Source organism: Ahaetulla prasina, chromosome 1 (genome assembly GCF_028640845.1).
Source record: "Ahaetulla prasina isolate Xishuangbanna chromosome 1, ASM2864084v1, whole genome shotgun sequence".
Taxonomy (NCBI): Eukaryota; Metazoa; Chordata; class Lepidosauria; order Squamata; family Colubridae; genus Ahaetulla; species Ahaetulla prasina.
In genome coordinates, this window is record NC_080539.1 from 173845943 (window position 1) to 173868324 (window position 22382).

At 37.0% G+C, this 22382-nt stretch overlaps 1 protein-coding gene across 2 annotated transcripts in view; it reads left to right on the forward strand.

The window, feature by feature from the left end:
- The window catches only part of PCSK2 (proprotein convertase subtilisin/kexin type 2), a 137561-nt gene that overhangs the window by 84103 nt on the left and 31076 nt on the right, over positions 1–22382 (forward strand). Inside the window, exons 6-8 of one of the 2 annotated variants that reach the window (XM_058181983.1) lie at positions 1349–1425; positions 18481–18569; positions 21257–21432. In XM_058181983.1, the coding sequence (XP_058037966.1) occupies positions 1349–1425; positions 18481–18569; positions 21257–21432 (342 nt within the window). Of the gene's footprint in view, positions 1–1348; positions 1426–10256; positions 10334–18480; positions 18570–21256; positions 21433–22382 lie in introns of both variants that reach the window. The other variant, XM_058181991.1, reaches the window with a different exon arrangement.

Genomic DNA, 22382 nt, shown 5'->3' on the forward strand with positions numbered 1-22382 from the left:
AGTGAATACCCTATTCAAATATTGTGGTATCAGGCCAAAAACCTCCATGGTCATCTCCTGATTGCTATCCTGCTCATAAAATTGGAACCATCATAATATTTGGGTTTCCATCTTCCAACCCATTTAGTCATAGTATCCCAATGTCAAAGATTTTCCTAGAATCAACATGGTAGATGGTTTTAATCACTGATAAGGAAACCAAGGTTATTTTTGTGAAATATCCTGGTGGGAAATCAAGCTGATATGGACCGAGATGAAGCAAGGAGCCTGCCATTCACAAATGTTCATTTTTACCAAATTGTCACATTTTTGTATTAAAATCATTCAAATGCCTTAATAAAAAGAGTTCTAATCGGCTATCCAAAACATACAAGAAATAAGGCAAATAACCTTGCCTATTATGGGTTTGCCATGTGGGCAAAAGTACAGGATATCACACACCTTAAGTAAGAATAGAAATGTCTGAGAGTAATTTATGAACTAAAAACTTAAATTTGGCACAAATCTGTCATTTGTTAAGAAGAAAATTCCAGCAAATTAAAGGTGGATTTAATTTCCTCTAGTCTGCTGAAATTCTTACTATGAATAATACATGAGTTTCTTGTTAATTCCTTATTCACAAACACTTTTGCCTCTAGTGAAATCAAATGTATAAATTTAATTATACATATTTGGTCATTTGTTTTCTCCATTGTTTATGTCACTACAATCACATTGGAAAAGCAGATGGGCTCATTCCCCCCCTGTGATGGAGGGTTTTCAAAATAGAGGGGAAAGATTTGACCTTTTTGGGCAAAGAGAGACAGAAAGGAAAATGCTCACACACACACACACATTACTGCCCTGATAAAAGTTGATAGGCTCAACTGGATTCAATCAAGGCTCCTTTGCCAGCCTTAGCCAACATAATCTGCCATGAAATGTAGGGCTTCAGGTAGGAGGCTCATAAATAATTCTTTCTGTGATCCTATCCTTGGAGAAATGAATGGAAGAACAAATATTGGCATGCAAAATATGGATGCTGTTACTGAGGTTTGGTTTCTTCTAAAATGTCTGTAGGATTTAATGTAGGGCCCAAATGAATTCTTCTAACTAAAAGTTATGATAGCAGCTGACCTTTGCTTTCTGGTATATCACCTTCTCTCTCTCTGTTTAATAATCATTTAAAAAGTCATTCTGAATGTATGGTCAGGTGAATTAAAAATAAAACCGTCAGGTATATACATTGGCCCAGATGAAATACAAATTATACTCAAACTGAAAATAAGTTTCTTAACTATTCATGTTTTCTTGACTGCAATCAATCATATATTTGGTATTAACCATTTTTTTACTATTTGTTTCCCAGAATGCTCAAGCCAGCTATGATTTTAGCAGTAATGATCCATTTCCATATCCCCGCTATACAGATGATTGGTTTAACAGGTAAGAAATTGATTCAAATCCCTTGCTTGTCAGGAATTTTTCACCCTATTCAGACTTTTACTGACCTGGAGGAATGGTTCAAGACCAATGTTCCACAACCTCTACAAACTTCATATTTTATGAACGTTCAAGTCAAGATTCATAGACCCATTATCATGTGGCTTTTAGCTTAGCTTGTGGTCTGAATTCAGCCATTGTGAACTCTGTGCGTTATTACTTAACATATGGGGTGAATCCAGTTAGCATGGCTTAATCAACAACTCATGGCTTGATGTTTATGGAGACTCAGTCATCCAAGTCATAGTTGTCTCAAAGGTGCTTTTTCAAAAGGCATTTGGACTGTTTTTTCCTTGAGGAAGATGTTTCACTTCTCATCCAAGAAGCTTCATCAGCTCTGACTGGATGGTGGGGAGGGCGAAGTGGAAGGATTAGTTCAGACAACTCATTATTTGAGACAACTCATGTCTTAATGTTATCCAGTCAATATTTCACAATTCATGTAGCTGCTTGAGACTTCATATGTTTCTTTCCTTTCTTAAAAAATAGAATAGAATAGAATTCTTTATTGGCCAAGTGTGATTGGACACACAAGGAATTTGATTTGGTGCATATGATCGCAGTGTAGCTAAGGAAAATAAAATACATTCATCAAGAATAAAAAGATACAACAGTGATAGTCAAAGTTACTAATAAGGTATCAAATCGTACTAGGAACCAAATAAAAACAATATAAATTGAAAGATACAAGAAAACTGGCTATAGTAATAAGTGGAAAGAGATAGATACTAGTAAGGAACAGAAGAATAATAGTAAATTATTAGTAAATAGTAAATAGTAAATAGTCTTAGTAAATTATTTGACAGTGTTGTGGGAATTAATTGTTTAGCAGAGTGATGGCGTTCGGGGAAAAACTGTTCTTGTGTCTAGTTGTTCTGTGTGCAGTGCTCTATAGCATTGTTTTGAGGGTAGAAATTGAAACATTTTATGTCCTGGATGTGAGGGGTCTGTAGATATTTTCACAGCCCTCTTTTTGACTAGTGCAGTATAAAGATCCTCAATGGAAGGCAGGTTGGTAGCAATCGTTTTTTCTACAGTTCTAATTATCTGTTGAAGTTTGTGTTTGCCTTGTTTGGTTGCAGAGCCAAACCAGGCTGTTATAGAGGTACAGATGACAGACTCAGTAATTCCTCTGTAGAACTGGATAAGCAGCTCCTTGGGCAGTTTGAGCTTTCCGAGTTGGCGCAGAAAGAACATTCTTTGTTGTGCTTTTTTGATGACGTTTTTGATGTTAGGTGTCCATTTTAAATAACCCATTTTTAAAACATGGGCTATTAGGAAAAATAGGTACTCATGTGATTTGATATCCATGCTAAGAACTGAAACCAGCTATTGCACTACAGTATTGGTAGGATGATTTGTGCTTTCACTACATAAGACTTTGGGCTTGCCTAGGAAAGTTTGTAGCCCAGGGTCTTCCTTTTTGCAAAAAGAAAAGGCGCAAATGAGCCAACATTTTCACATGGAATACCTAGGTCAGATCTATGCCTGCAATCAATTTTAATTTCTGCATTGACCCCAATCTGTTTACTCTTGAATTTTACCAGATTGCCAAGGTAAGGTGCACTTGATCTGTAATTGCTTATAAAGTAAGAACACTAAAAGAGAGTCTATGGATTCGGGCTTCATTGGAATCTCAATCCTAGGTCTCTGAGCACTCTGGGAAGGCACATTAATTTTTCTCAGCACTCTTTTCTATAAAACCCACTTAACTTAATTGGACCAAGCTCATATTATCCTTTCTTTCCTTTAAAAAAACAACACCTTATTTCAAAGAAAGATATACATGGACTTAGAAACATCATCTTCTAGCATGGATATTTTCCCCCTGGGTAAATCAGAAGCTCACAAGCCAACAGTATCTTTGCCTTCAAGAGAAGGTGGCAGAACCTCTTCGATTCATTTATCTACTCCTGTCACATATTGCCGAAAGAGTGGAAATAGCTTTCTTACATTTTCATGCAGCATTTAGTGGAGAATTGCTGTGAGGTAGTGGCTAAAGGCCAAATTAATTAGCAATTACAAAGATATTTTTAATCGTTCTCCAAGCGAGAAAAGGAGTCAAGCATTTGTTATCTATTGAAGTTCTGATCTTGTTACTCTTATGCAGGGGTGAAATGCTCCCGGTTCGGACCGAATCGCCTCATCCGGTAGCAATGGCGGTGGGTGGTTCGGAGAACCGGTTGCAAAAATCCCTGCCTCCCCCCCCGCTCCAGCTGAGCCGCGCAATCATCAGAGGTGGTTTTTTTTTACTTTTAAAAGCATTTTTTTCTTCAGCCGAAAAAATGCTTTTAAAAGTTAAAAAAAAAAGCCTCTGATGATCGTGCAGCTCAGCTGGGATCATCAGAACCTTTTAAAAGCATTTTTTCTCAACCTCTTCGGCCAAAGAGGCAGTAAAAAATGCTTTTAAAGGGTTCTGGTGATCAGATAACTCAGCTGGGATCGTCAGAACCAATCACATTACACCCCCACCAAGCCGCGCTTACAGAACTGGTAGTAACAAATTTTACATTTCACCCTTGCTTTTATGGAAGAAAAGGTAATATTTGCATGAAAGTAATCAGAAACATTAATTAGATATGGACAACCTGAGTGCCTTCATCTGATTTACATTACAGGTCCAGCAATTTTGCAGCCCAGATCTGATAGTGTTAACAAAAGATGGTTTTGGATCAATCAGTATATGTGTCTTTTTGTTGTCTAGGTTAGGATGTAACTTTTTAAAATGACAAGTGATTTCATGAGGCTATTAACTTGTGTCCTAAAGCAAAGGGAACTCAATATTGTTTTGCTATTGGATAGAACTACTGGTCTGAAAAAAATTAAAAATTGGGTAGGGCTACAGGATTTCATGACCACTAGATGATAGAAAGAGATACAGTGCAAAAAGCCCTAACTCTTTGCTGCCATCCTATGGTCACATAAACATTTTTGGTGTTGTTAGTTGCGAAGTTGTGTCCGACCATCGTGACCCCATGGACAACATTCCTCCAGGCCTTCCTGTCCTCTACCATCCTCTGGAGTCCATTTAAGCTCATGCCTACTGCTTCAGTGACTCCATCCAGCCACCTCGTTCTCTGTCATCCCCTTCCTCTTTTGCCCTCAATCTTTCCCAGCATTAGGCTCTTCTCCAGTGAGTCCTTCCTTCTCATTAGGTGGCCAAAGTATTTCAGTTTCATCTTCAGGATCTGGCCTTCTAAAGAGCAGTCAGGGTTGATCTCCTCTAGGACTCACTTGTTTGTTCGCCTTGCAGTCCAAGGGACTCGCAGGAGTCTTCTCCAACACCAGAGTTCAAAGGCCTCAATTCTTTGGCGCTCAGCCTTTCTTATGATCCAACCTTATCAGCCATACATTGCAACTGGGAAAACCATAGCTTTGACTATACGCACTTTGGTTGGCAGGGTGATGTCTCTGCTTTTTAGTACGCTGTCTAGATTTGCCATAGCTTTCCTCCCCAGGAGCAAGCGTCTTTTAATTTCTTGGCTGCAGTCCTCATCTGCGGTGATCTTGGAGCCCAGGAAAATAAAATCTGTCACTACCTCCATTTCTTCTCCATCTATCTGCCAGGAATTGAGAGGTCTGGATGCCATTATTTTAGTTTTCTTAATGTTGAGTTTCAAGCCAACTTTGAAGGCTACTACATGCACCGCTTTTCTTCTACTTAATTATTTGCAATTGGTATTGGTGAAACAGAAGACCAATGTTGACTGGGTAGCTCTTAATATTAAACATTAGTTGAACTATAGAGAGAATAAATCTTTCAATACTATCTAATGCTTTCTAAGATATGAATGTGGAAAACAGATCTGTGGTTTCAATTTAAAACAATATGTAAGATTGTTTTAATTTCTTGGCTGCAGTCCTCATCTGCGGTGATCTTGGAGCCCAGGAAAATAAAATCTGTCACTACCTCCATTTCTTGTCTGTAAGAAACTGGATAGCAATCTAGACTGTTGTTTTGCAGAAGGAATACTTAAAATGATCTGTGGCTATACACAAGGGAGAATGTAGAACATGTGCAAACTGACATGAACATTGTCAGAAACGTGCAACTCAAGAAAATATTGCCAACATGTTATAATATCTTCCATAGCTTCTTCTCCAGTGAGTCCTTCCTTCTCATTAGGTGGCCAAAGTATTTCAGTTCATCTTCAGGATCTGGCCTTCTAAAGAGCAGTCAGGGTTGATCTCCTCTAGGACTCACTTGTTTGTTCGCCTTGCAGTCCAAGGGACTCGCAGGAGTCTTCTCCAACACCAGAGTTCAAAGGCCTCAATTCTTTGGCGCTCAGCCTTTCTTATGATCCAACCTTATCAGCCATACATTGCAACTGGGAAAACCATAGCTTTGACTATACGCACTTTGGTTGGCAGGGTGATGTCTCTGCTTTTTAGTACGCTGTCTAGATTTGCCATAGCTTTCCTCCCCAGGAGCAAGCGTCTTTTAATTTCTTGGCTGCAGTCCTCATCTGCGGTGATCTTGGAGCCCAGGAAAATAAAATCTGTCACTACCTCCATTTCTTCTCCATCTATCTGCCAGGAATTGAGAGGTCTGGATGCCATTATTTTAGTTTTCTTAATGTTGAGTTTCAAGCCAATTTTTGCACTCTCCTCCTTCACCCTAATCAAGAGGCTCTTTAGTTCCTCTTCGTTTTCTGCCATTAGAGTGGTATCATCTGCATATCTGAGGTTGTTGATATTTCTTCCGGCAATCTTAATTCCAATTTTTGATTCATCTAGCCCCGCCTTTCTCATGATGTGCTCTGCATATAAGTTAAATAAGCATATGCACCAAGACAAATTCCTTGTGTGTCCAATCACACTTGGCCAATAAAATTCTATTCTAAATAGACTGGGTGACATAAATATTAACAGTCCACAAATGACTGAACTTCAAAATGATTTGTCCAACATCTTTGACTGCCCTGATAAAAGTTGATAGGCTCAACTGGATTCAATCAAGGCTCCTTTGCCAGCCTTAGCCAACATAATCTGCCATGAAATGTAGGGCTTCAGGTAGGAGGCTCATAAATAATTCTTTCTGTGATCCTATCCTTGGAGAAATGAATGGAAGAACAAATATTGGCACAGCACTGGCTCCAGGAGATAAGGGGTGATAGAATATTACAGTAAGTCCTGTGGCACAAAGACATTCCAGGTCTGAAATGGACCTAAACAAGATATTTCTCTCATGTCTTTCTATCTGTGCCTGATTTTTTCTCTTCGTGGACTTTCTTGTTTTTCTTTGAAGATGTTTCACTTCTCATCCAAGAAGCTTCTTCAGCTCCATAGACATTTAGCTATGTACTTTGGGATGAACATCCTTTGAATGGTAGGGGAATATGAATAGATTTCCAGAAAAATTGCAGACTACAGGAACCCTTTGCGTTTCAGTTTGAGATGCAGACAACACAGACTCATCCCCACCGCCCCTTGATTTTTTCCTCCCCCCTGCAGATGCCCTTATGGTCCTATAAAACAAATCATCTTGCCTAAGCCAACTTTGAAGGCTACTACATGCACCGCTTTTCTTCTACTTAATTATTTGCAATTGGTATTGGTGAAACAGAAGACCAATGTTGACTGGGTAGCTCTTAATATTAAACATTAGTTGAACTATAGAGAGAATAAATCTTTTCAATACTATCTAATGCTTTCTAAGATATGAATGTGGAAAACAGATCTGTGGTTTCAATTTAAAACAATATGTAAGATTGTTTTTAATTTTTTTTATGCCTTCAAATCAGTCTTCACTTCTGGTACTATACTGATAAGTTCATGCAGATTTCTTAGCAATATTTTTTCAAAAGTATTTTGCCGTTGTCTTCTTCCTAGAGTTAAGAGACAATGACTGGCCCAAGCTCACTCAGTGGCTTTGTGCCTGATGCAGGACCAGAACTCAGTTTCCCAGTTTCTAGCCTGATGAATTAATCAGCACACTAAACTGGCTCTCTTATCCACTACGCCAAACAATTTTTTATATAAGACAATATGTAAGATTGTTTTAATTTTTATGCCTTCAAATCAGTCTTCACTTCTGGTACTATACTGATAAGTTCATGCAGATTTCTTAGCAATATTTTTTCAAAAGTATTTTGCCGTTGTCTTCTTCCTAGAGTTAAGAGACAATGACTGGCTCAGTCATCCAAGTCATAGTTGTCTCAAAGGTGCTTTTTCAAGAGGCAACTGGACTTTCTTGTTTTTCTTTGAAGATGTTTCACTTCTCATCCAAGAAGCTTCTTCAGCTCCATAGACATTTAGCTATGTACTTTGGGATGAACATCCTTTGAATGGTAGGGGAATATGAATAGATTTCCAGAAAAATTGCAGACTACAGGAACCCTTTGCGTTTCAGTTTGAGATGCAGACAACACAGACTCATCCCCACCGCCCCTTGATTTTTTCCTCCCCCCTGCAGATGCCCTTATGGTCCTATAAAACAAATCATCTTGCCTAAGCCAACTTTGAAGGCTACTACATGCACCGCTTTTCTTCTACTTAATTATTTGCAATTGGTATTGGTGAAACAGAAGACCAATGTTGACTGGGTAGCTCTTAATATTAAACATTAGTTGAACTATAGAGAGAATAAATCTTTTCAATACTATCTAATGCTTTCTAAGATATGAATGTGGAAAACAGATCTGTGGTTTCAATTTAAAACAATATGTAAGATTGTTTTTAATTTTTTTTATGCCTTCAAATCAGTCTTCACTTCTGGTACTATACTGATAAGTTCATGCAGATTTCTTAGCAATATTTTTTCAAAAGTATTTTGCCGTTGTCTTCTTCCTAGAGTTAAGAGACAATGACTGGCCCAAGCTCACTCAGTGGCTTTGTGCCTGATGCAGGACCAGAACTCAGTTTCCCAGTTTCTAGCCTGATGAATTAATCAGCACACTAAACTGGCTCTCTTATCCACTACGCCAAACAATTTTTTATATAAGACAATATGTAAGATTGTTTTAATTTTTATGCCTTCAAATCAGTCTTCACTTCTGGTACTATACTGATAAGTTCATGCAGATTTCTTAGCAATATTTTTTCAAAAGTATTTTGCCGTTGTCTTCTTCCTAGAGTTAAGAGACAATGACTGGCTCAGTCATCCAAGTCATAGTTGTCTCAAAGGTGCTTTTTCAAGAGGCAACTGGAATTTCTTGTTTTTCTTTGAAGATGTTTCACTTCTCATCCAAGAAGCTTCTTCAGCTCCATAGACATTTAGCTATGTACTTTGGGATGAACATCCTTTGAATGGTAGGGGAATATGAATAGATTTCCAGAAAAATTGCAGACTACAGGAACCCTTTGCGTTTCAGTTTGAGATGCAGACAACACAGACTCATCCCCACCGCCCCTTGATTTTTTCCTCCCCCCTGCAGATGCCCTTATGGTCCTATAAAACAAATCATCTTGCCTAAGCCAACTTTGAAGGCTACTACATGCACCGCTTTTCTTCTACTTAATTATTTGCAATTGGTATTGGTGAAACAGAAGACCAATGTTCCACAACCTCTACAAACTTCATATTTTATGAACGTTCAAGTCAAGATTCATAGACCCATTATCATGTGGCTTTTAGCTTAGCTTGTGGTCTGAATTCAGCCATTGTGAACTCTGTGCGTTATTACTTAACATATGGGGTGAATCCAGTTAGCATGGCTTAATCAACAACTCATGGCTTGATGTTTATGGAGACTCAGTCATCCAGCTTGCTTCAGACCTGAGGCAGGATTAAAGCTCCTGGTCTCCTGATTATGTGAATTTATCCAGTTTTTCTGATATCCTTCAATATCTTTCTCTGTCAAATTTAGTGGTAGCATCTCGAATAAAAAGTTGAACTTGGGCAGCAACATCATCTTACACATTGCAATTCTACCAAACCAAGACAACTTTAAAATTTTATATTTATCTATCTTCTTCTCAATTTCATTAATCACCACATCATAATTAAGTTTTTCAATTCTTTAACCTTAAGTGAAAGCACTATACCCAAATATTTCAATGTGTTTTAATCCTTATCCCAAATTGCTCTTGCATATTCTCAGACTCATTACCATTACTATCCATCAATAATTCTGACTTTGACCAATTTACTTTCAATCCTGTCATTTCTTCAAATTCTATCAAATGCTTATATATCTTTTCAAATCTTTCTCTACATTTTCAAAATAGAAGGGAAAGATTTGACCTTTTTGGGCAAAGAGAGACAGAAAGGAAAATGCTCACACACACACACACACACACACACACACACATACATATACATTACTGCCCTGATAAAAGTTGATAGGCTCAACTGGATTCAATCAAGGCTCCTTTGCCAGCCTTAGCCAACATAATCTGCCATGAAATGTAGGGCTTCAGGTAGGAGGCTCATAAATAATTCTTTCTGTGATCCTATCCTTGGAGAAATGAATGGAAGAACAAATATTGGCATGCAAAGTATGGATGCTGTTACTGAGGTTTGGTTTCTTCTAAAATGTCTGTAGGATTTAATGTAGAGCCCAAAGGAATTCTTCTAACTAAAAGTTATGATAGCAGCTGACCTTTGCTTTCTGGTATATCATCTTCTCTCTCTCTGTTTAATAATCATTTAAAAAGTCATTCTGAATGTATGGTCAGGTGAATTAAAAATAAAACCGTCAGGCATATACATTGGCCCAGATGAAATACAAATTATACTCAAACTGAAAATAAGTTTCTTAACTATTCATGTTTTCTTGACTGCAATCAATCATATATTTGGTATTAACCATTTTTTACTATTTGTTTCCCAGAATGCTCAAGCCAGCTATGATTTTAGCAGTAATGATCCATTTCCATATCCCCGCTATACAGATGATTGGTTTAACAGGTAAGAAATTGATTCAAATCCCTTGCTTGTCAGGAATTTTTCACCCTACTCAGACTTTTACTGACCTGGAGGAATGGTTCAAGACCAATGTTCCACAACCTCTACAAACTTCATATTTTATGAACGTTCAAGTCAAGATTCATAGACCCATTATCATGTGGCTTTTAGCTTAGCTTGTGGTCTGAATTCAGCCATTGTGAACTCTGTGCGTTATTACTTAACATATGGGGTGAATCCAGTTAGCATGGCTTAATCAACAACTCATGGCTTGATGTTTATGGAGACTCAGTCATCCAAGTCATAGTTGTCTCAAAGGTGCTTTTTCAAAAGGCATTTGGACTGTTTTTTCCTTGAGGAAGATGTTTCACTTCTCATCCAAGAAGCTTCATCAGCTCTGACTGGATGGTGGGGAGGGCGAAGTGGAAGGATTAGTTCAGACAACTCATTATTTGAGACAACTCATGTCTTAATGTTATCCAGTCAATATTTCCATAGCCAATAAAAATAATGTTGGGGACAGGGACATCCTTGTCTCGTACCAGCTTCTAATTTTATCTCTTCAGTTAATATTCCATTCACCTTCACTCTTGCACTGCTCTTTTGGTACAATTTTGAAATAACATGTATAAACTTATTACCAAAGCCTAAAGCCTCCACAATTACTTTAATTGTTTCCCATTGTACAGAATCAAAAGCTTTAAAAATATCCAATGATACTATACCAATTTTATCACCATTATATTCAGCTACATCTATAATATTTAATACTCTTCTAACAATATCACTCATGTATCTACCCTTCACAAAGCCTACTTGATTATAACTTATATATCTATCTATAAATCTATTTAATCTATTACTTATAATAGCAGTAAATATCTTTGCATCCTGATTAATTAAAGAAATGGGCCGATAGGACTCAATCCTTTCTAAATCTTTATCTGGTTTAGGAATTAGGGATATCACCGTTCTATTCCATGACGAAGGTACTTCCCCACCATGTAATATTCCATTAAATAATTTTTGCAATCTTGGTATTATTAATTCTTTAAATTCTTTATAAAACTCAACAGGTAATCCATCCTCACCTGGAGCTTTCCCTAATTTTAATTTTTGTATTATTCCATTAATCTCATCTTGTGTTATATCTTCTTCCATCAATTCCTTATATGTTTGATCAATTTTCACCACATACTTTTCTAAATAGCTTTGCAATTTTCCCCGATTAATTGGTTTCTTTGAATATAGATTCTGAAAAAAATTTCTAACCACTTCACATTTCTCTAATTTTTTATAACATCTTATACCTCTATCATCTATCAAAACTCCAATTTCTCTCTTCTCTCTTTTATCTTTCGCCATCTTTGCCAATAATTTAGAATTTCTATTACTAAATTCAAAAAAATTCCTATTTAAAATCTCAAATTTCTTTTACTAACTCTGTATCTTCTTCTATCATTTTATTTCTTAACATATTAAGCTCCTGAAGAATTTTTTTCTTTAGTAAGCAAAATTGATTTTCCAATTCTTTAATCTGATTTTTATCTCTTTCCATTTTAATTTTATAATTTTTATATTTCCTACTTGATAATTTAATACTCTCCTCTAAACACCGCTTTCATCGCATCCCAAACAATTTCAAATTTAACCTCCCGTTATCATTTAATCTCCAACTTTCCTCCAGTTTTTAAGTATCCATTTTTATCCTTTTCATTTTATAGAATTGCTGTGAGGTAGTGGCTAAAGGCCAAATTAATTAGCAATTACAAAGATATTTTTAATCGTTCTCCAAGCGAGAAAAGGAGTCAAGCATTTGTTATCTATTGAAGTTCTGATCTTGTTACTCTTATGCAGGGGTGAAATGCTCCCGGTTCGGACCGAATCGCCTCATCCGGTAGCAATGGCGGTGGGTGGTTCGGAGAACCGGTTGCAAAAATCCCTGCCTCCCCCCCCCCGCTCCAGCTGAGCCGCGCAATCATCAGAGGTGGTTTTTTTTTACTTTTAAAAGCATTTTTTTCTTCAGCCGAAAAAATGCTTTTAAAAGTTAAAAAAAAAAGCCTCTGATGATCGTGCAGCTCAGCTGGGATCATCAGAACCTTTTAAAAGCATTTTTTCTCAACCTCTTCGGCCAAAAAGGCAGTAAAAAATGCTTTTAAAGGGTTCTGGTGATCAGATAACTCAGCTGGGATCGTCAGAACCAATCACATTACACCCCCACCAAGCCGCGCTTACAGAACTGGTAGTAACAAATTTTACATTTCACCCTTGCTTTTATGGAAGAAAAGGTAATATTTGCATGAAAGTAATCAGAAACATTAATTAGATATGGACAACCTGAGTGCCTTCATCTGATTTACATTACAGGTCCAGCAATTTTGCAGCCCAGATCTGATAGTGTTAACAAAAGATGGTTTTGGATCAATCAGTATATGTGTCTTTTTGTTGTCTAGGTTAGGATGTAACTTTTTAAAATGACAAGTGATTTCATGAGGCTATTAACTTGTGTCCTAAAGCAAAGGGAACTCAATATTGTTTTGCTATTGGATAGAACTACTGGTCTGAAAAAAATTAAAAATTGGGTAGGGCTACAGGATTTCATGACCACTAGATGATAGAAAAGAGATACAGTGCAAAAAGCCCTAACTCTTTGCTGCCATCCTATGGTCACATAAACATTTTTGGTGTTGTTAGTTGCGAAGTTGTGTCCGACCATTGTGACCCCATGGACAACATTCCTCCAGGCCTTCCTGTCCTCTACCATCCTCTGGAGTCCATTTAAGCTCATGCCTACTGCTTCAGTGACTCCATCCAGCCACCTCGTTCTCTGTCATCCCCTTCCTCTTTTGCCCTCAATCTTTCCCAGCATTAGGCTCTTCTCCAGTGAGTCCTTCCTTCTCATTAGGTGGCCAAAGTATTTCAGTTTCATCTTCAGGATCTGGCCTTCTAAAGAGCAGTCAGGGTTGATCTCCTCTAGGACTCACTTGTTTGTTCGCCTTGCAGTCCAAGGGACTCGCAGGAGTCTTCTCCAACACCAGAGTTCAAAGGCCTCAGTTCTTTGGCGCTCAGCCTTTCTTATGGTCCAACCTTCACAGCCATCCATTGCAACTGGGAAAACCATAGCTTTGACTATACGCACTTTGGTTGGCAGGGTGATGTCTCTGCTTTTTAGTACGCTGTCTAGATTTGCCATAGCTTTCCTCCCCAGGAGCAAGCGTCTTTTAATTTCTTGGCTGCAGTCCTCATCTGCGGTGATCTTGGAGCCCAGGAAAATAAAATCTGTCACTACCTCCATTTCTTCTCCATCTATCTGCCAGGAATTGAGAGGTCTGGATGCCATTATTTTAGTTTTCTTAATGTTGAGTTTCAAGCCAATTTTTGCACTCTCCTCCTTCACCCTAATCAAGAGGCTCTTTAGTTCCTCTTCGTTTTCTGCCATTAGAGTGGTATCATCTGCATATCTGAGGTTGTTGATATTTCTTCCGGCAATCTTAATTCCAATTTTTGATTCATCTAGCCCTGCCTTTCTCATGATGTGCTCTGCATATAAGTTAAATAAGCATATGCACCAAGACAAATTCCTTGTGTGTCCAATCACACTTGGCCAATAAAATTCTATTCTATTCTATTCTATTCTATTCTAAATAGACTGGGTGACATAAATATTAACAGTCCACAAATGACTGAACTTCAAAATGATTTGTCCAACATCTTTGATTGCAATGGTAGAATGTTTGTTTTCTGATATTTATCTTGCAATGGTTCAAGAGCTTCTCTCATGGATTCATTTGGGTAAGACAGCAAACATTTTGGTGCACTGGAAAATATCAAAAGATAAATTCCCATTCAGAGAGTCATTAAAATGAACCTTATAAGAAATCAATGGGCCTTCTTTTTAAGTAGAATGCTTAATATTACATTGTTAATTTGGGGGGGGGGGAAGTATGAGAGAAGAGTAATATTTCTCTAACACCATAATCAATTCTACTACAGGGGAAAATATAAGTCAGAATTATAAATGAAATGAGTAATTTGCTCATTGGTCTGGAATGTCTTTTTTTATTTTGGCTCCTATACAATGTTTATGATTGATTTCCCAGCCATGGGTTCCAAGTGGCTTTTGGAAGGGAAAAAATGATTTTTAAAACAACAGGAAGTATACGTAGACTCATGCCTACAGGCAGTTGCTTTGAAGAATGGTCAATGACTTCTCTCATTTGTCGTTTCCCCCAGTTGTACAATATCCCAAAGGTGCTTTTCCAAGAGGCAACTGGACTTTCTTGTTTTTCTTTGAAGATGTTTCACTTCTCATCCAAGAAGCTTCTTCAGCTCCATAGACATTTAGCTATGTACTTTGGGATGAACATCCTTTGAATGGTAGGGGAATATGAATAGATTTCCAGAAAAATTGCAGACTACAGGAACCCTTTGCGTTTCAGTTTGAGATGCAGACAACACAGACTCATCCCCACCGCCCCTTGATTTTTTCCTCCCCCCTGCAGATGCCCTTATGGTCCTATAAAACAAATCATCTTGCCTAAGCCAACTTTGAAGGCTACTACATGCACCGCTTTTCTTCTACTTAATTATTTGCAATTGGTATTGGTGAAACAGAAGACCAATGTTGACTGGGTAGCTCTTAATATTAAACATTAGTTGAACTATAGAGAGAATAAATCTTTTCAATACTATCTAATGCTTTCTAAGATATGAATGTGGAAAACAGATCTGTGGTTTCAATTTAAAACAATATGTAAGATTGTTTTTAATTTTTTTTATGCCTTCAAATCAGTCTTCACTTCTGGTACTATACTGATAAGTTCATGCAGATTTCTTAGCAATATTTTTTCAAAAGTATTTTGCCGTTGTCTTCTTCCTAGAGTTAAGAGACAATGACTGGCTCAGTCATCCAGCTTGCTTCAGACCTGAGGCAGGATTAAAGCTCCTGGTCTCCTGATTATGTGATTTTATCCAGTATGTTGTTGTTTTGGTGGCTTTGAGTCAATGTTGATTCCTGGAGACTGCCTGGACAAGTCCCATCAGTTTCCTGGGCAAGGTGTTTTTGGAAGTGCATGCTTACTAGGGCTAAGAATGTGTGACTGGCCCAAGCTCACTCAGTGGCTTTGTGCCTGATGCAGGACCAGAACTCAGTTTCCCAGTTTCTAGCCTGATGAATTAATCAGCACACTAAACTGGCTCTCTTATCCACTACGCCAAACAATTTTTTTATATAAGACAATATGTAACACTAGAAAGTGCCTCATACTTGTACGCAGGCCACAAATACTGAACAATAGATGCCTAGCAACACAGGATCTCTGGCTGTTCCTTTAACGCTAGTTTCAACAAATCCCCCATTACTGAGGGAAATTTTGCTCCCAACGCAAACTTTGAATGTTGGAAAAGAAAATAGATCTAATGGAAATTAAAATAAAGCTAAATAAACAGACGATACCAGAGAAAATGCACACCTCTTATCGGAACAACGTCGCTTTCAGGAACAGGTTGAATGCCGATGCCACATTTGTAAATCAGCAGGAGCACTTTTTAAGAATGCTTTGATTGAGCTCAGTGAAAATAAACATTTGTCAAGTCCAATGGAAAAAAAAAACATTAAAACACAGTCTGCAAAGTCAGGAATGTGCCTGTGTTTTTCCTTAAAGGACTGTTAGGCTGCCCTTCATCAGTGACAATGGGACATATCAATTTTCAACCAGAATAAATAAATATATTGCTGCCTGGTGGCAAATCTAGTTGTGAACACCATCATTCAGTTTATATTGTACTTATGATCAAAATATTGGCACAGCACTGGCTCCAGGAGATAAGGGGTGATAGAATATTACAGTAAGTCCTGTGGCACAAAGACATTCCAGGTCTGAAATGGACCTAAACAAGATATTTCTCTCATGTCTTTCTATCTGTGCCTGATTTTTTTCTCTTCGTGGACTTTCTCTCTACCGCCATCATTCCTTTATTGGATAGCAAAGCCTGGTTTCCTTTATTTTTGTTTCTCCTTATTTATTTATTTATTTATTTTTTATTTATTTATTTATTTGTCACAACATCATACAAAAAGATTATGTAGTATATACACATATAAACATATATAGGAAGAAGAAAAGAAAAACAATAGGACAGGAATGGTAGGCACATTTGTGCGCTTATGCACGCCCCTTATGGTCCTCTTAGGAATGGGGTGAGGTCAATAGTAGAAAGTTTTTGGTTAAAGCTATTAGGATTATGGGAAGAGACCACAGAGTCAGGTAAAGTATTCCAAGCACTGATGATTCTGTTGCAGAAGTCATATTTTCTGCAATCTAGATTAAAGCGGTTTACATTAAGTTTAAATCTATTGGTTGCCCTTGTATTATTGCAATTAAAGCTGAAGTAGTCTTTGACAGGAAGGACATTACAATAGATGATTCTGTGAGTTAAACTTAGGTCTTGTCGAAGGCGACGGAGTTCCAAGTTTTCTAAGCCTAGGATTTCAAGTCTGGTGGGATAAGGTATTTTGTTGTTTTCAGAGGAATGGAGAACTCTTCTTGTAAAATATTTCTGGACACGCTCAATTGTATTGATGTCAGAGATGTGGTGAGGGTTCCAAACAGGTGAGCTGTATTCTAGAATTGGTCTAGCAAATGTTTTATATGCTCTGGTTAGTAGTGTGGTGTTTTTGGAAAAGAAGCTACGCAAAATTAGGTTTACAACTCTTAGAGCTTTTTTTGCTATGTAGTTGCAGTGGGCTTTGGCACTTAGATCATTTGACATGAAAACTCCAAGGTCTTTAACGGGATGGGGGTCGTCTGTAAGGTAATGTCCATCTAGTATGTACTTAGTTTTAGAGTTCTTTTTTCCTATATGTAAGACTGAGCATTTGCTGGTTGAAATTTGGAGCTGCCAATTTTTAGACCAAGCGGTTAGATGGTCAAGGTCGTTTTGAATGATAGAAGTGTTGTCTGTGGTGTTAAATAGTTTGACATCGTCAGCAAAGAGAACACAATTACTTGAGATATGGTCACAAAGATCATTAATGTATAGAATAAAGAGTGTTTATTTATCTAGGAAATGTTTAGGCATCTCCACATCTTTAATGGAAAGAATGAAAAGATACCGGGGGGCAGTAAAACAACAGACAATATGTCTGTCAGAATATCCCAATTTATACACTGACTTTTTTCTCCCCTCTGCATGTGTCTGAAAGGAAGTACAAATGGGAGAATGGTCAGCCCTTGACAAATGCCCACTTGATACTGAATTGTGATACATGTACACCTAGCAACAAACGCTATAATTCTAGCTCAGTTTTGTAAGCTATGGCTTCTTCAGTTTCACTTCCACAGAATAATTGGTTGTCCAATAATTGTAGCTGTTGTTTCTACTGTACAAAGTGGCACAGTACATTTCTCCATTATGCCTTCTATCTGAGTTTCTGTGTCAGTCATCATTGCTTCCTCATTATTGTTTTCTTGATTCAGTGAATGAGATTTATTTTCTTCTGCTTTGGCCTCTGGTTAGAATTCAACCAGGAACCTTCTAAATTACTTTAATCCATACTTTGTGGTTTGGATGGAAGCAGAACGGTAGGTGTGCCTACCGTTCCTGTCCTATTGTTTCCTTTTGTTATATCCAATTAATATAGTTATTACATACTCATACTTATATATATGCTTGTATTTCATGCTTATGCTTATATATACTGTGTGACAAAATAAATAAATAAATAAATAAAAATAAATAAATAAAATAAGAAAGAATGATGCACAGAGTTCCAAACTCACAATTCTTCAAAGCATTTGGAAGGAATTGCTCCATTTCTTGTCTGTAAGAAACTGGATAGCAATCTAGACTGTTGTTTTGCAGAAGGAATACTTAAAATGATCTGTGGCTATACACAAGGGAGAATGCTTCTATAGAGATTCTCAATCATCTAGGTCATGGTTGTCTCAAAAGACCAACATGACTTCCTTGTTTGTTTGTTTTTGAAAAACATTTCAAAGGTCTGAACTGAAGAAGCTTCTTGGATGAGAAGCAAAATATTTTCAAAGAAAAAAACCAAGAGTCCAGTTGCTTTTTGGAAAAAGCGTCTATGGGTCATGTTTCTTGATGCTTTCGTGAGCTTTGGTTACAATTTCTATCTTTCTCCATAGTCACGGAACCAGATGTGCAGGAGAAGTGTCTGCTGCAGCAAACAATAATATCTGTGGAGTTGGAGTGGCTTATAATTCAAAGGTAGCAGGTAAGGCTTCAACTAGAGATTTTCTTCCCTTGCCATATTAAGGTAAAGGTTCCCCTCGCACATATGTGCTAGTTGTTCCAGATTCTAGGGAGTGGTGCTCATCTCTGTTTCAAAGCCGAAGAGCCAGCGCTGTCTGAAGACATCTCCGTGGTCATGTGGCCGGCATGACTAAATGCCAAAGGCACACAGAATGCTGTTATCTTCTCACCAAAAGTGGTCCCGATTTTTCTACTTGCATTTTTATGTGCTTTCGAACTGCTAGGTTGTATAAGTAACAGGAGCTCACCCCGTTTCACAGCACTAGGGATTTGAACAACTGAACTGCCGACCTTTCGATTAACAAGCTCAGAGTCTTAGCCATTGAGCCACCATATCCCTCATCCCCTAGCCATATTACTGTTTTATTAAAAAGAAAACAGGAGTAGAATTATTTGCAATATAAATTTCCCAACATGCTATAGTTGAAAAAAAATTAATGTATGTATATTTGTCTTTTGGACATATAGAACTGGCCCTCTTTCTTGACTTCCCTTCCTATCTGAATTTTTATTGATACCTTGTTGATGAACACTGCTGAACTATATATTTGAAACCATAAAATACTAATAACATATAGTTCTTGGCAGGAAGCTCATCTGATAAATGGGCTGACCAATGGCCTTTAAGATGGAGACAAATTGATATAGACGCCTCCTGTTACAGGAATGCTTTTGATTATGGATGGATTATGTCCATGGAGGTAAACAGAATGACAGGATCGATAGATAGATAGATGATAGGTAGATAGATAGATAGATAGATAGATAGATAGATAGATAGATAGATAGATAGATAGATTGATTGATTAGATAGATAGATTATAACCATGTAGGTAGACAGAATGAGAGGATATATGCATATATGGATGGATGGATATATAGATAGGTAGATATTTATTTATTTATTTATTTATTTTGTCATAACAATATACATAAGCATCACACAAAAAGATTATATAGTATATAAACATATATATGAAGAAATATGAGGAGGTATAAGCATATATATATATATATAAGAAGAAAAAAGAAAAAAAAACAATAGGACGGGAACGGTAGGCACGTTTGTGCTCTTATGCACACCCTTATGGTCCTCTTAGGAATGGGGTGAGATGATTATTATTGCTGGGATTGATTCTTTATTGTTATTACCTTGTTTCTCCCAAAATAAGACCTCCCCTGCTAATAAGCCCAATCGGGCTTTTGAGAGCTTGGCAATAAGGCCAAGTGCTTATTTCAGGGTTCAAAAAAATATAAGACAGGATCTTATTTTCGGGGAAACAGTATTTTTGTTAATATTTTATCATTTTAGAATTGTGTTGGTATGTCTATTTTCATAAGCTGATTCATGTATACAAGGACTATAAACTATTCACAGTTTGTATGCAATAGGAACAGTATATGTTAGAATAGGAAGGAAGGAAGGAAGGAAGGAAGGAAGGAAGGAAGGAAGGAAGGAAGGAAGGAAGGAAGGAAGGAAGGAAGGAAGGAAGGAAAGGTAAAGTTTATTCCCTCAGAGTGGTAGCATGAGCAATATTAGATTTGTCAAAGTCTTTTGGGGAATTAATTTTTGGTAAAGAGACCCACACTGTAATAATGAATTAAATTATAGTTGAGGTCTAGCACCATCAAGTGGTCACTGAGATATTGGTGAAAAAGTCAGTAACTCAAATCCAGGAAGGTTGCAAATTATTCTTCACATTTTAAACCTATAGGTTCCAATAATGTCTTGGGGGAAAATGAAATTAGTAATTTCAGATTTTATTTTAGAATGAACTCTAAAACTTTTATCTTCAGAAAGGAAGCAAATTAGAGGATGGAACTGGTGAAATACTTTTCTATGATGAGTTTGTTTACATTAAGGATTTTTTTAAAAAAATCTAGCTGAGGAATTTTAATATTATAGTTTGTTTCAGATTATAATGTTACTGTCTAGAATTTTTCACTGTAGCTTATCATTTCCTACAAATATCAGTTGAAAAGAACAAGATAATCAGAACGGAAGCTTTGGCTGCTATTCATACTAGTATTAAGATGAAAGAGTTGACTTGGTATTTCATATTTATTTATTTATTATTATTTAAATTTGTATACCGCCCTTCTCCCGGAGGACTCATAATGTTCATAATATAATGAACATTATAATATAATGTTCTTGATCTAACAATTTTAATAAAAGTCTTTTGTTTCAACTTTTTAACTTTCTATCCACTGCCATGTACATTTTCTATTTAGATACATGAAATCAATTTAGATACATGAAATCAAAACCTGTTTAGGTTTGGGCGAATTAAATAGTCTACAATATTGAACTTGCAAAAATTAATCTTGCATTCCAAAACTGTTCGCACATTTCATGAAAGAATCACTGCATTTGCATTTGCTTGATCCTGGATGTTAATTATATTTTATGGCAGGGAAAAAAAATAAAATAAAATCATGGTTTGAATTTTTATAGCAGATTTTTTTTTTTAAAGAAAAGATGCTGTAACATATGCTAGCCATTAAATTCTGAGTGTTGAAATCCCCTGTTGAGAAATATTATTATAAATTTCTTGTTTAATTTCAGGTTTTTTTTTATCTCTCCTTCTCCTTAATCTCTCCTTCTTTCTTTTTCTCTTCATCAATATATATTGATTAAACCTGCAGGTATCCGAATGTTGGACCAACCATTTATGACTGACATTATAGAGGCTTCTTCTATCAGCCACATGCCTCAAGTGATTGATATTTATAGTGCTAGTTGGGGTCCCACTGATAATGGCAAAACTGTGGATGGGCCAAGAGAACTGACCTTACAAGCAATGGCAGATGGCGTGAATAAGGTAGTGCTTTGTTTTATGTTTTCCCGCCTGTTATGTTGCTGTACTATCAATGAAAGTAATTTTTTTTAAATTTACATTTATATCCCACCCTTCTCCGAAGACTCAGGGCGGCTTACAGTGTATAAGGCAATAGTCTCATTCTATTTGTATATTTACAAAGTCAACTTATTGCCCCCCTAACAATCTGGGTCCTCATTTTACCTACCTTATAAAGGATGGAAGGCTGAGTCAACCTTGGACCTGGTGGGGCTTGAACCTGCAGTAATTGCAGGCTACTGTGTTCTAATAACAGGCTACTAACAGCCTGAGCTATTACGGCCCTTATATTATAGAAGATAACGAATTGTCTATAAACATTACCTTATCAGAAGACCTCTCTTTTGAAGGACAGATAAAAGTATAACAAATTATCAATACAAAAATCTGTTGTTCCGGTTCAGTGAAAATAGAGCACAACTGGAGATGTTGCAACCTGGATACTTTGCGCTTCAGAAAGCAGGAAGTTGTTAGTAAGCTTGATAGCTTGTTTCCCCACATATATCTTTAATGAGGGAGGGAGTCCCGCAGCAAGCTGAAATGTAAACAAAATGATGAAATGTGCCTGACTGTGACATCATGATGCTAGCTCCAACATCACAATGCAATTACAAAAGTGGCAATGTCACATGGTTGCAATGTTTGTCCCATCATCTGGCCCTGCTTGCCCTGTGGACATCCATATATATAAATATAAATATAGAAATAAAATGCAAGATGAAGCAAGCAAGACTATATTCACATGCTTGAGATTGGCCTCCATTGGCCATCTATTTAATTCAAGAGAAAAGCACAGGGCTGTTCCTTACTGGTGCAGGTTGTCTAATTACACGAGAGAAGCTTTGAACCTTTGGCAATCATGTAGCTGTGCAGATACACTGTAAGTACTGCTGAGAAAAAGGAAAACACTTCAT